Raw genomic sequence first — 15,580 nt, forward strand, 5'->3', positions numbered from 1 at the left:
AATATAACTTAGGAAGTACATAGTTTACTTTATATCCTTATGCGGTTTGCAGTTCTTAAGACTTTTCAGAAAATACTGTTCACCAAAATCCACTGTCTTACACCTGTGTCAAGACAGCAGACATTTAAAAACAACTGCCATGGGCATTTTAAAACCAGAGCCCCAATACATAGTATAACTTACCAAATTCCCTTGGTTTGCATTACGCATTTAATAAATGATATGTAGTTATATACACAGGGGAGAGTGAATGACTCTATGTTCCTGCAGAGCAAAATTCTGTGCCAAGTAGGCACAGCAAGTACCGGAGTCCCATCAATACAGCTGCAAAGAGAAACTTGGAATTTTCAACCTGATGTGGGTAAGTGTGGAAATGTGACAGATCCTCACAAAACATAGAGGATGGTTAGCAAATGGCATAGAATTTGCCTGATGCAGGGCTTGATCTCATGACCCTGATATCACGACCTGAACTGAAACCAAGAGTCAAGATGCTTAACTGACTGAGTCACCAGAGCCCCTAAAATAATTTCTTTCGATAGTATTAAAAAGCCGAGATGCCCTTCAACAGATGACTGGATTAAGAAGATGTGGTCCATATATACAATGGAATATTATTCAGCCACCAAAAAGAACGATTTCTCAACATTTGCTGCAACATGGACGGCACTGGAGGAGCTAATGCTAAGTGAAATAAGTCAAGCAGAGAAAGGCAATCATCATATGGTTTCACTCATTTATAGAACAAAAGAAGTAGGAAGATCGGTAGGAGAAAAAAGGGAAGAAGAAAGGGGGGCAGTAAACAGAAGGGGGAATGAAGCATGAGAGACTGTGGACTCTGGGAAACAAACTGAGGGCTACAGAGGGGAGGGGGGTGGGGGAATGGGATGGACTGGTGATGGGTAGTAAGGAGGGCATGTATTGCATGGTGCACTGGGTGTTATACGCAAGTAATGAATCATGGAACTTTACATCAGAAACTAGGGATGTACTGTATGGTGACTAACATAATAAAAAATTATTATAAAAAAATAGTTATCTGAAACTAGGGAGATCCAGCTGCAGTTAGCATTCTAATGCCTTAACTGGACTCACCAAGTGAGTGGCTGCCCACAGAATGAAGTCTGTGATCTAGGCCTGGCCTGGCATGAGTGGCCCACCTTGAGAGCTGCCCGTGCCACTTCTTGAGGCTGAAAACTGAGACACCTTGTCGAACCACTGCGAATTCTATTCCATTACATGATTACTCTAAGTTACTTCTGGATAAGGTCTTTTTTAAAACAAGATTTTTGTTTATTTATTTATTTATTTATTTATTTATTTATTTATTTATTTATTGGAGAGAGAGAGAGACAGACAGACAGACAGTGAGAGAGCACAAGCGGGGAGAAGAGGGAGAAGCAGTCTCCCCGCCGAGCAGGGAGATCGATGTAGGGCTTGATCCCAGGACCCTGGGATCACGACCCGAGTTGAAGGCAGACACTTAACGGACTGAGCCACCCAGGCATCCTTCTTCTGGATAAGGTCCTTGCCTGATTCCTCCCCTTTGGAGCCATCACAGTGTGCAGTACCAAGTTGGCTGAGCACAGAGATGTCTAATGAAGGGACACCTGTCTTCCTTGTTTCAGCCAGAATATTAAGAATATACACCTATGGGATATATTAATACATTAATTACCTACACTTTCCACGACTGTATTTTTCAAACAGTCATTAGAATGAGTAGAAGTAGGAATCATGCCACCTACTTAAAGATAAAATATCTTATGAATGCATAGTGATATTTCAGATTCAAATTCAGAAGTAAGGGATTTTTTCCCCTTTAAACTCTTCTACATAACAGCTCTCTATCTTTTCTTTGACACTGGGAATCTTGGCCCTCAAAGCCATCAAGGATGACAGAATTAGAATATCCGTTAAGTACTCACTTGCTTTATGCTACAACACACAACAGTTTCAGAAAACCAAAATTAATAGTATCACCACTAATTATAATTACTAAAAACAATTAAAACATATTTTGGCATATACCATATGCATTCCTCACCTCCAATGAGGTTGTATTAGCTACACTATCAGATTATCAGCTACACTATAGTCATTTCCTAAGATACTCTCCCGCATAATTTTTTTTTCTTTCAGTAGTATTTATTGCCACGATCCACTCTGCCTGACCCAGTGATGGGCATGAGGGAAATGGTAAAAGTCAGTCTCTACCCTGGAGGGAACTTCTAGCCTCCTGGGGAAGCCACAAAAGGCCCAGAAGCTTCATGCTGAGGGGCAGTACTGCAGATGGCCACAAGCTGGAGGTCAGGTCAAGTCAGGGAAGGCTTCCTGAAGATGGCGGCCTTGCGTCCAACCAGACCCTAGGAGCCCTAAAAGGTCATGTGTGTCTGGGTCCACCTGCAGGACGGAAGCTGATGGAAGGTGTATGTGAAGTAGTACCAGGTAATCAGCAAGAACCATGGGGTGGTGCCCACCAACTTCTTCAAGGTGCTGATCCTAGAGGCAGCAGGCAAGCAAATTGAACTCCACTCCCTATGTGATGCCCAGTGGACCTGTGGATTATCCAATTTTGACATTCTTGTGACCACAGAAAAGGTGAACTTGTGACAGAATTTGGGAAGGCCTTTATTTTGCAGCAGATAATGGGACATTTGGATCGCATGAGCTGTGGATGAGGCGGAAATCTGGCACTGTGAAGACTAGTTTAAACCCACACTACCTTTCTTGCTCTTGCTCCGTCTATCTGATGCCAGAACACTTGGGGTGGGCAGGGCTAGTGAGGGAGCGAACATTCAGGAACAACAAATCTCCGTTCAAGATGGGGGGTCTTCGAGGGATGCTAATAATGCTGCTTGACCGAATGATCTTCACTGGGGGGATATAAATTATATGTACTCTATACTTCAGTTTGCAGTAAAACTCAATGTCATAATCACAAAGGATTACTGCACTGCATGTCACATTCTACAGCATAACATTTTGATAACACCAAAATTAGTTTTTAAAATAAACTATTTTCCTAATTACAATGATGCCCAGAGCAAGGAGTAAGAAGTCTTCAACTAGATGTGCTATCTCAAGGGTTTCTTTTTTTAATTGGTCAATTTGGTACCATTAGAATTGGCAAATTTAACTATTCCACAGAGACATACTCTAATTTTAGATGGGAAAATCATATATATCTTAAGTACCAACCTAATTAAACTTCCTTCATTTCCTAAAATTAACCTCCCACTGAGAAGGTGTTATGTTTCAAAGATTAGAATAATACATTTACAAATGTAGGGTGAACATCAAATTAAAACATTAACTCTAAAGTCTAGGGCTAACTCTGTCTTGCTCAGTAACAAGACAGTTACCATTAGCCGGTCTTCAAAATGTTTGTAAGTAGGATCTGGTTATGTAATTTTAAATTCACAATTAAACATGCGGGCCCTGGAGAAGACCCCAGGTGGTTTGCAGTGTTAAATAGCAGATTAAAGTCGACAAAACTAATTTCTTTACTTTAATCTTATTAGTGGTACAACAGCTGTCAACTGTAACCATCTCTGTGCAGCCTTTTGAGACACAAACAAAATGTCTCAATATGTCAAATGGAGAAGAGTATTTATCAATCACTATGGCTAATTAGCTTGCAAAATGATTTTTTACTTTTATTGTCTTAGGGAAGATTATTTACTTCTAGTAAACCTTGATCTAAAAATAGATATTTAGAATTATATTAAGAGAATCCTGCTTAGAAATAAGGAATTGTTTATTAACAATGGGCTGTCTCCCAGATTTCACCCACCCTGGCAAATACCACCTTATCAATGTTTCCCATGTAGTGGACACACAAGCTGGCACGTGGTCTCCAACTCCATAATATCTGTCTCAGTTACTGATTGCAAGCAAACACTGTGAGACATTTACTCCATGTGTGCCACCGATTTAAGTCCTGCAAAGGGTACTGAAGATAACAATGAAATGTTCTATTTCTTTGTTTGACTTCATTGCTAGATCTTCCCTGAGCATTTTCCCTTATACATACAAATCGTTTTCAGTGGTTTTGGTTTCTTTTTCCTAATTTCTGTTAGATCAGTTCTTCTTGTCCCTCTTTGACACTTAGGTGGGAAAAATGATTCCACAAACATTTCCTGTACCTACATCAATAAACCACTACCAAAAAATCCTAAACTAAAAATCTGAAACCAATCAAACAATATCTCCCCCACCAAAAGTCAAAAACTAAACAACAAACAAGTAACAATAACAACAACAACAAAAAAGCCTCCAGCAACTCACAGGAATAACAACACTAATTTTTTCTAAGATATCAATGAAATGGTACTTTATTTTTATTAAAATAGTGAAAGTTAAATGTTCACATATCAAAAACAATAAGGTAATAAGATGTAGAAAAACGGATACCAGACGAGGATGCTCAGTCCTAGCTGCCAATCTGATGACTGATGATAAATCATTGTCTTTTTAAGCCTCAGTTTCTTCATGTATATAAGTGATAAAATTGGTGAAGACATGCCAAGGACTCTGTTAAATAAGTCTAATATATTTATAAAACAGTTTTATTGCTCTGGTATTTCTGAAAATGCTAAGTGTTCTGCAGGGGTTCAGAGCACTCCTTTGCAAAGGTTCTCTCTTTCTCACTCACCTTCTAGACATGAGAATAAACAAAGTGCCAAGTACCTGGCAATAAAGGTGTATTAAATGACTGAATTCCTCTTTGTGCTGACAGTACGAGCAACAGGGCTTAAATTAAGAGAGTAGAAGCAATTAATAGATGAGTGAATAAAACTGATACAAAAGTTTCTCTCCCAAATGTGAAATAAATAAGGAATAAATACCTTTTAGTTTTCCCTGAATCGCCATTTGCCCAATTTGCTCATATATTGATATTTTTGATACTATTCTAATGATATTAGGACATTTGTGTTCCAATAATAACAAATGTTTGCAGCTCCCTAAGCTCATCCTATTATTTCAGGCATCCATGATCTTGCACATGCTGTGCTCTCTGCTAACTTAGGAGGGTTTGTTAATTTGGCAAACTCTGAATCTTTTTTAAAACTGAGTTCACATGTTATAACCTTCAGGTAAGACTCTGTGTCCTCCTCTGGCAGTTAATTACTCCATCTTTGAGCTATTTCTGTACTTAGTGCATACTTCTACAGCTTTACTTAGCACACTGTACTAAATTATAAATTACATCTTTCCCTGTTTAGCTCACCCCCTAACAAGTGAGCCTCCCGAGGATATGGACAATATTTTATTTATTTCCACAACTCTATTGCCCAGCACATAGTTCACAATCAGGATTGTACTGATCCCCTAGGTGAAAACTAGAAATGTGTAATGACATATTTGGTTTTGAAAACAACTGGGAACACAGGTATCTAATGGGTGTTTAATGTCATTTAATGGGCCAAAGGATGTGACACACCTTGCAGTGGGCAGGACAATCCTGCATTCTGCCCCAAATGCCACTGGTGTCCCATGCTAAAACATGGCAATTCACAAAGCCCCTTTACACATGTTAGCATTTCATCTTCACAATGACCCTATGAGATAGGAATCTTTCCCCCATTTCTCAGATGAAAAATACTACAGCTAATAAGGTCTTAAGAGACAGGTCTCACACCAAATACTGGCAAAGCTGGCATTTGAACCCGAATACTCTGACACTAAATCCCAGTTGAGTTTGATCTATTAGTGCATTATATTCCCTTTTCTCTAATTCCAATACAGATATTTCCGGCTTGAGTTCCAAAACCCACCAAGTGGGAAGGTGAATATGTTTACAGCCTAAGATACATTACGTGTTAGACTGTGGTATGTACTTGTAAAATATGATATAATCTTCATCCTATGTAGCTGTTTTTCAAGAATTCAATCCCCGGAAGGTGACAAGAGAAGAGAGTTATAAAGTTAGGAAAGTGCTACATAATTCATAATTCTGAAGGTACTGTAGCATGTTTCCAACAAGACCGCTGGGTTACACTGTCTAGAACACCAAAGGACTTGGCTACAACTCTCCATCAATTGCTTAATGTATTGACACTTTGCCCACAGAAATTCACTGTTGACTTTATGAAGGAAATTAATAAGAAAATTGGATTCACTTAATAGAAATTACCTGTACAACCATCTTTGCAAGAATATATCAATTTGAAAAGATGAGAGATTTGTATTTACCTTAACTCAGAAGCCAATGTAGAGAACTATTTATATGCATTTTGATCTTCAATAAGGCAACTGACCTGATCTTTGAATCAACAGCTAGACTTGGTGAAAATAATTCAGGAGAAGGTAATAGTGTAAAGAAAATGGCAAGCAAGTCAGAGCCTCAGATAAGTTGTGAGTAATGTCCCAGGAGTGATTTAACAATGATAGTCCAGTCGAAGATTTTCTTAAATAGATAGGTAACCCAAAATGTTTGACAAAATATTACTTGAGAGCTTTCTACATAGAAAGCAAATGCCTTAATGTAGACTGGACTATGAAAAAAAAAAATTCGAAACTGCTAATTTTATTAAGAAAACATGAATCCAGCATCTACAGATGCAATTCTGGTAAAACAACTACCCCCTCCAGAATGGAGTTTTGCATTTCTTACTGGATGAGAGAGAGAGAGAGGAATAAGAGACGATGCAATGCTCCGAAGCTTGCATCAGGTCCTTGGTGTGCCATGCCCTGGGGTAGATGTTGAATAATATGGAGATACTGCGTGGTTTCCCTGAGAGAAACAAATCTGCAATCCCAAAAAAGGTTGCCCTGAAAAGATATAAGCCAATGCTTTTATTCCTTTTATTAAATACTATAAAATGACTTAATAGAGGACAGTTGTCTTTTACAAATGCTGTCTCTCTCCTAGCAATTGAAACTGTGCCGTTGAAGGCATATTATTCAGTTCTTAAAAATATAATGAAGCTTTACCTTGTAGCATAGGATTAACGTTCTGAGCTGCATCATGCTGCCAGGATTTGAGCGGGGGAGGGATAGCTGCTCTTGCAATCTTCTAACCTTCTAAACATCGTAGCCTCATTGTCTAAACAAGCAACTGATTTCTAATTTCAGAAAATAACCGGTGAAATGATTGAGTTTCTCATGAACAAACTTATTTTTATCAAAAAGTTGGACTGTGGCCTATTATGATCAAGTCTGGGAGAGCAGGGTCTAAAGAAATACATTTTTCAGTTGTTTATAAATATAAGACAATGTTCCTGGGATTCAAACTAAGTCCTAATTATAAAGTTAATGATGAGGTAACCAATCTGGGACCCAAGGGTCACCAAGAAAGCTAACACTTGAGAGCTACAAAAAATATGGGTAGTGCTATTATTTGTTCTTAACAATACCATGGACTCTGAAAAACAAACTGAGGGCCTCAGAGGGGAGGGGGGTGGAGTAATGGGATAGGCTAAGGAGGGCACGTATTGCATGGTGCACTGGGTGTTATACGCAACTAATGAATCATCGAACTTTACATCAAAAACCAGGGATGTACTGTATGGTGACTAACATAATATAATAAAAAATATTATTATAAAAAAAATAAAATAGCATCCTGGAATAGCAAAAAAAAAAAAAAACCCATAATATATGTCTTATCTTTGATTCTGAAGATAAGCTCCACACTCTAGTGTATGTTACTTAAGTGTGTCTGCCTTAGTAACCAGGGAGAGCAAGTTTAATCCACATTATTATCTATACAGATTCTCCAAATTAGGTTTGGTAAAGAAAAGTTCAGCCAGTCCCAGCCCGTAGAAACATTTAATGTTCATGAAGAACTATACCCTAGAGAGCTTGTAGAACGGGCTAATGCTACTTTATACTGTGCCATTCATTCTTTCTTGATATGAAAGAATTTAGAAAAACAAAGGAGGTCACAAGTATTTTCAAGCCAATCTAGAGTTTAAAAAATCTTTAATATAGGGGCACCTAGGTGGTTCAGTCAGATAGGTGCCTGACTCTTGATTTCGGCTCAGGTCATGATCTCAGGGTCCTGGGATCCAGCCCTGCGTCAGGCTTCCCTCTCAGTGGGGAATCTGCTGGAGGGTTCTCTCTCTCTCACTATCCCTCTGCCCCTCCCCCCATGCTTGGGAGCACACATTCTCTCTCTCTCTCTCTCTCTCAAATAAATTAGGTTAAAAAACCTTTAATATTTTTATTTAAAAGTATTAGGCTCTTTCGGTTTGAAGGGACAGAAATTCACTAAGAATATTTCAAGTAGAAAGAGGCATTTGTTGTAAGGTTCCAGGGAACTTCGCACGAATCCAGGAGAATATGAACTACTAGACCTCAGGAGGGCAGGAACAATGCCAGCTCTGTAGACTGGACCCGCTCTCATTTCCATCTCCCTTCTCTCTCCTGAAGCAGTTCTGTTCTCCTCCTTTTTTCCCCAATGGTCTTTGTTGGCCCTGCTAAACAGAGCCCTGTAATGGCCATCCCAGAAGTTACTCTACACGATTTTTCAAATTCAAATACACTAGAAAAAAATGAGTTGGAGTTGTACAACTTTCCAACTGCAAATTCCTGAGAGAGAAACCTAACTGGCTCAGTTTAACTTTCTGGGCTGAGTTTTAAGTCCGATATTATTGGCTGGTCTATAGATTGGCTGCGGGAGTCAAATGTTCACTTTTGGTTTAATCAGATATGGCCCCTGAGGGAAGCATCACATGGCATAAGATAGAGCTGCTAAGAAAAGGCATGGGTGCAATGCTCATAACAGGCAGTATTCACAACGCCCATAAAAATAAGGAGACGACAAATGTGAAGTGAATATGACAAACCAAGAAGAGAGATGAAAGGTTAATAAGGGGGGAAACTCATGGTGAAAACTGGATTAACAGGGTCCGGATTGTGTTGCACGTTGAACAGAAAGGCAAAGACTTAACAAATCTAACAAAACAAAAAAACCCCAAAATGTACAGTTGATGAGCCCTAAAAAGAACGCCAAGTGAGTCAAGAGACCAGAATAAGAAGTAAGCTAAAGAACACATGAGGTGAGGCGTCTCAGCAAACTAGGTCTGCAGATATTGGATATTTAGCAAAACGTTCCTTTAGGTGACTTTGTGTATACCGCCAGAGTGGCTATTCCACAAGGGTAACACAGCAGGCTGCTACTAAGGATATTTACAGTTTAAGCCGTCTCATTTTCTATGACTCCAAGTTCCCTATCGACGGGGTCTATTTTGAATGGTTCCTAGATGTGGCAATCCCATTTCCATGTTCCACATGCATACAACTGATTCTAAGAAGGAACTCCCTAGAAAATAGTTTTTCCCCTGGTGAGTATGGTTGGAAGCCCTAGATCATTTATCTGCTTCTGGAACGCAAAGGGATCTCTCTTTTCCACTATAAGATGAACTCCACCAGTCTCTATGCTGTATCAAAGGACCAAGAAAAGAGAACAGAAGCCTTTCGGGACAAAACCTCAGTAATCATGGGAAAGCAATTCTGAACACTCTCTTTGCCATTTGGAATGAATAAACATGCTTTCAAAAGGGATATCATGGCTCTCTCAGGTTGCAGTCATGCTCCAAATATGATTTCTGCCAACCCTCATTCTGGTAGTAGGCCACAGACATGGCTGCTAGTGACTGTGAGGAGGGAAAAAGGTAATACAAATCTGCTGGAAGCAAATGTTCACTCCCAGGAAGTTACCTAGCAACAATTATAGGGCAACTGCTGAGGTGCCATGTAGAATGAAAAGAGAGAGGCAGAGGCTGGTGAGAAAAGAGAAGCAGGGAGCTGGTCTCTCCACTCCCTGAGCTCACGGCTGCAGGGGCAGGAAACACCAGGTCTGTAGTCACAGGTGAGCCGCACAGTAACGGTCTAGATGATCCATGTGGTAAACGTTCCTAGATAGTGGCTGACACTTCTCAAAACCTCTGCTGTTTGTTACTGAGAAAAATTAATGTGGGGTAGTAAAAAAAAAAAAAAACCCAAAACACCCAGCCTCCCTGGGTAAGAGCCATGAAATGCCACAGGAAGCTGAAGACAAAATGAGCTAATGTGACAGAAGGCTCATGGAGTTGAGGGATGGGAGCTCATCAGGGATGAAAGGGGGGTGCTCGGGCAGGTTAGGGGCAAAGGAAGTCCCTAGGGACTATGGAAGGCCGAAGAGCAGGGCAGGGGTTTGTGCACAATAGTAGCTGGAGGGAATATGAGAAAGAACACTTTCTGAGGTAAGCCTGACTCATGCCTACCAGAGTGCTCTGAGTCTACACTAATTCTCACACAGCTGGGGCATGTTTCTTGCCCCTTTCTGAGTAAGCAGCATAATACTCTCATACCCTTAATCCTTTAGCTCTGAGAAGTGAGGTGAATTTAGAGTCATGATCTTGAGCTGTGCTCAGGAGAAGAGAATCTTAGAGTTGCTGCTCGATGGCCACTGCCCTGAGTGGAGCCCCACTTAGCAAGCAGTGCCTGGCTGAACACACAAATCTATTGGCCTAAAGTGAGATGAAGAAACAAACTCTCGATCCTGGCACTGTGGTCAGCTGGTCTGGACTCTCCGGATTCCAGGGCTTCTTGCCAATGTTGGTGTGCTAATTCTTGCTTAGGTCTTCTTAGGCACTATGGAAAACTCTTCTGTTCCCTAAATGATGATCACAGGTAAGTACCAGAGCATGCTTTCTGCCACAATGACAAAAGTAGCTTTTGCGAAACAGGTATTGAATTTGGGTTACCAGCCAGAGAACTCAGTGTCAGGCACATTGAAACCTACCAGAAAACAAACAAAAAAAAGCAGAACAAGACAAAACAAGAAACTACAGGTGCATTTAAGATGAACAATATGAACAACAATTATCAAAGCACTGTCCCAAAGAATCAAAAGCCATTTCCTTTCTTATCTCAGATTTATTGTGTGTTTCATTCCTTCCTTCCTCTCTCCCTCCCTGTCAATTAAAAAAAACACTGAGTGATGACAACATGCCAAACAACATACTGTCAATAAAGTCCATTTTGATAAGGAATACCAACTCTCCCAGGTTAGAAAACCTGCACAGCGTGCTCCACAGAGAGATCTCCTGACTCAAAGGATACCTATACCTTCTTTTGTTAATCTCTACTTTGTCAGCAGAGCAAAGGAACCCAAACTAACTTCAGTATCAAACAGTTTGTACTTAGAAATATCCCGTTTCAAAGAGACAACACTGTCTTAAGGCAGGCAAGACTATTACTTAGAAACTGTCACCTCAGATTTATATAACACTTTAAAGTTTACAAAGAACTCTCACACATATATTTCACTTGATCCCCACAGTAGCACAGTAGAGGTGAATATGATTACCCCTGCTTAAAGGAAACTGATGCAACAAGAATAAGGCACTTGTCCAAATTCTCCCAGATAGTAACCAATAGAGGTAAAACTAGAATCCAGGTTCGTCCGACTCCAAAGCCAGTGCTATTTTTATTTTACTAATATGTCCCTCAGGAGGAAAGATAACATATTCTTGGAATTTCTTTTCTGTAGTATCCAATGGACAAATCAAGTACTCACTTATGTTGGGCTAACTAAATATTTAAGTTTTCTCAGTGATATAAGTGAACTTTTACCAAAACTTCTCATTTAAACTCTGTAAATAAGAGTCTCCACAAAGTATCTAGAAATCGTGCATGCTACCACTCCGGAATGCACTGCTTCTGAAATAAGGCCGTCTGCTATTGTATCCCAGGTGGCCAGGGATCACAGAGTGACTTAAGAGAAGGGGAAAGCAGATCTTGGGTCAAAAGCTTGCACAGGATCCATATGACAAAGAGCAATTTGGAGTTAAAGACCAAACTGCAATTCAGTTCCCAGCTATTTGGCCAGGACTCTAGACTATGGCAGTCTTGGCTTCAGACTGCTCTTCCGTTAGTTAGGGATTTTTTCAAATTTCACAGCTCAGGCTTTTGTTAATGTACTTACCTCTTCTTGTACTCAACACAGAAAGTTACCTTTCTGTTACTACTACTCAGTTCTGTTCCATTTATGTAAGCAGTGACAGCTGCCCAGGAGTTCATCCATCCTCCTTGTTATAGGATTAGAGAAGGTCATAGACCGAAGAGATTTCCTTTCTAAGGCTTTTTCGGCTCGATTTGAGTTTTGTAAGTGAAGTTGAGCACCTCTGTTTTTCTCCCTAATGGGGGGTGTAAGCTTTTGCTATTCAAGTCTGAATACACATACCATTTTCTTATGGTCCCCCATATGGAAACCACAGGGCAGAAATGACTCACAAATGAAACGTGAAAGACAGATTAAAAAATTATACTTACTTAGGAGGAATTCGTGAAGCTGTGTTCACATTTGTGGTTGGGACTACTACTTGAAGAATGTGTTCAAGGGCTGTTAGTCCACCAGCAACTTGAAATGCAATCTGATCTGCTACATTCTAGACAGAAACACAAAAAGAAATTAGCCCAATTTCCCAGGCATAAAATTATCACCAAATGAAATATTTAGTTGCAGTGTCAAACATTCTGTTGGTTCCATTATTCTACAAATATTTATCGAATGTTTACGCAGTGCTAGGAACAGTAGGTCAAAACGGGTGAACACAAAAGACAGAGTCGCTGTTCCCCATGAAGCTTAAAATTTAGTGGATGAGAGCAACACCCATCAAATAACCATAAGTAAAATAGTTTCAATTATGATAAGTACCTCAAAGAAAAAGGAAAAGTGCTCTGTAAGAGTAATGGGGAACCAGCTACATACTGGAGAAAGGGTCAGCACAGGCTTTTCTGGGAAAGTTGAGGCTTTGAAGCAGGCAAAAGAAAAGGGGAAGGGATGGAGCACTCCACGAAGAGGACAAAATCTTTTTATACAGAATTTTAATCAATACTTTTAAAGACATTTTGTAATGTTACTTTCCACCTAACAAGACAAATGGACTGCCACAAAGATTTCCTGCCCTATTACTTTTCTCTTCAGTAATAGAAGATTATCTAATATCTAACCATCTCCATGTATTTGTTTACGACTTCAGCTATTTTAGGGAGGATATTAAGTTACCATTTTAGAACTCAACCTATGATTATTTCTTTCTGTAAACAATTTCTGAATTGTTTACAAACCTTGTGAAAGGAACGGCTCTGACTTCTTTGCATTCCCTTGGTATTTAGTTTTTAACGCATACACAGAATCACTGCATCATTTTTGCAAAAAAGGAGGCTAGCCACCTGTGATGGGCTACGTTGTGTCTCCCGCACCCAAATTCTTAGGTTGAAGTCCAACCCCTAGTACCTCTGCATTTACTGTTTTGAGGAGGTCTTTAAAGAGGTGATCAAGTTAAAATGAGGCTGTTAGTGTGGGGCCATAATCCAAATGACTGGTGTCCTTGTAAGAGGAGGAAAAGACACCAGAGATGCAAGTGCGTAGAGGAAAGGCTGTGTGAGGCAGAGAGAAACCCTCAATTTATAAACTAAGGAGCGAGAGACCTAGGAAAAACCAAACCCGCTAACAGCTTGATCCTGGCGTTCCAGCCTCTAGAACTGTGAGAGGATACGTATCTATTGTTTAAGCTGCCCGGTCTGTGGTACTTTGTTATGGCAGCCACAATACACACAAATACACAACCCCTATTATACCATCACCTTATGTTTCTTCTCATAGTACTCCACAGTTCACGAAGCCTCGGAATATCTTTGAATTACTGAAGTATTTCTTGGCAGGGGAAGATGCATGGGGGAGAGACACGAGTTACACACAGGCTCTGTCAAACATGTTTGCCAGATTCTTCTGATGTTCTAAGCACAATGCTCTCCTTGATGTGGACTACTGATTCCTGACTGGCTCTAGTACACGTCTGCACTGTGGTAGCATAGTACCTCCGTCATTCGATTACTCACTACATGCACAATAAAATACGGTTTGAGACTGTAATAGGCTTATTGTGAATCCTAGACAAGAACTCATACTTTTAGGATAGATAATTAAGAATTTTTGTGATTAATGAAAAAACGTTTCTTTGCAATAAAACTAACAACCAAAAAATTGAAAAACCCAGGGGTATTCAGTAATTTGAAACCATAATGCTGTTACCACTCTTTCTTCGTATGCTAGGATGTCAATATGATTAGAAAATGATAATATATTTTGAATATTTTATTTATTTTATTTATTTGAGAGAGAGAGCAAGCAAGAGCACATGCCGGAGGAGAGGCGTCAGGGAGGGAGAGGGTTAAGCAGACTCCGTGCTAAGCATGGAGGCTGACGCAGGGCTCGATCTCAGGACTCTGAGATCATGATCCTAGCTGAAATCAAGAGTTAGACGCTCAACTGACTGAGCCACCCAAGCGCCCCAATAATGAATTTTGTATTCAGGGCCTCTTGGTAGCACAGCCAGTTAGGTGTCTGACTCTTGGTTTTGGCTTAGGTCGTGATCTCAGGGTGTTGAAATAGAATCCCACGTGGGGTTCCAAGCCCAGTGAGGAGTCTGCTGGAATTTCTCTGTCTCTCTTCCTCTGCCCCCTCCCAGCGCTCACTCTCTCTCTCTCTCAAATAATAAATCTTAAAAAAAATTTTTTTTGTATGAGCATATAACACAAAGAAAACAGCACTAATTATAACTGTGTAGCTGGATGAGTTACAGCAAATTGAACACACCCTGTAACAACTCCAGAACGACAAATAAAGCTTTATAACATCCCATAATATCCCTGATACCCATCACATTCACTCTCTCTCCTTCTTTCCCAAATGTAAAGCTATCCTGATTTTTAAAATCACAGATTTCCTTTGTCTTCTTCTCAATTCTATAAAAATGGAATCAAACTTTACGTATTCCATAGAATCTAGCTTTTCTTGCTCATTTTTTGTTTCTAAATTCATCCATACTGCTGCCTATACCAATATTTCATTCATTTTCCTTGTTGGAACATATTATTCCTTTGTCAGATTATATACCTCAACTTATTTTTTTTAAATCGGAAAAATTTACTTTATTCTAGTGTCTTTTTTCCTCCCTTCCACATTAATTTCACTTTTAACATTACAGGCTGAAGATGACTACTATCTTATTATCTTACTCAGCTTATTTACATGTTTTACTGCTAATTGACATCTGCGTTGTTTCCACTTCCAAACCCTGGATGATACTGCTTTAAACATTTTAGTACATGTATTTGTGCAGACATGACATGCAGTTGTGCTGCATTTATGCTGAAGAGTGGAATTCCTGGGTCACAGAGTACACATAGGTTCAATTTTATTCGCTATGGCCAAACAGCTTTCTAAGGCATTTGGAACAATCTGTGTACACAGTGCAGTGCAGTGATAATTTCAGTTATTCTACATTCACACCAAAATTGATTTTATCATTGTTTTTAAACTTCAGTCATTCTAATGGTGTATAATGGCATTTCACCGAGGTTTTTATTTGCCTTTCCCTGATAAGCAGTGGGACTGAACACCTTATGTTTACTAAGTTTTTTAAATTGAGGCACACTTTACAAATGGATGAAAGGCTCAGATCTTAAGCATACCGTTCAAATAAATTTGAGAAATGCTTATCAAGACCTGAACACTTCCATCACCTTAGAAAGTTCCCCCATGCCACTTTTACAGTCGAACCCCCTCCTTGAAGCAACC

At 39.7% G+C, this 15,580-nt stretch overlaps 1 protein-coding gene across 8 annotated transcripts in view; it reads right to left on the minus strand.

The window, feature by feature from the left end:
- SCAPER (S-phase cyclin A associated protein in the ER) overlaps positions 1–15,580 on the minus strand; it is a 514,000-nt gene that overhangs the window by 145,806 nt on the left and 352,614 nt on the right. For all 8 annotated transcript variants that reach the window (XM_045795116.2, XM_045795115.2, XM_087856756.1 and 5 more), the window contains one exon: positions 12,268–12,383. In XM_045795116.2, the coding sequence (XP_045651072.2) occupies positions 12,268–12,383 (116 nt within the window). The remainder of the gene's footprint in view (positions 1–12,267; positions 12,384–15,580) is intronic.

The sequence above is a fragment of the Ursus americanus genome, chromosome 28, assembly GCF_024610735.1.
Source record: "Ursus americanus isolate L20-20 chromosome 28, mUrsAme1.1.p, whole genome shotgun sequence".
NCBI lineage: Eukaryota > Metazoa > Chordata > Mammalia > Carnivora > Ursidae > Ursus > Ursus americanus.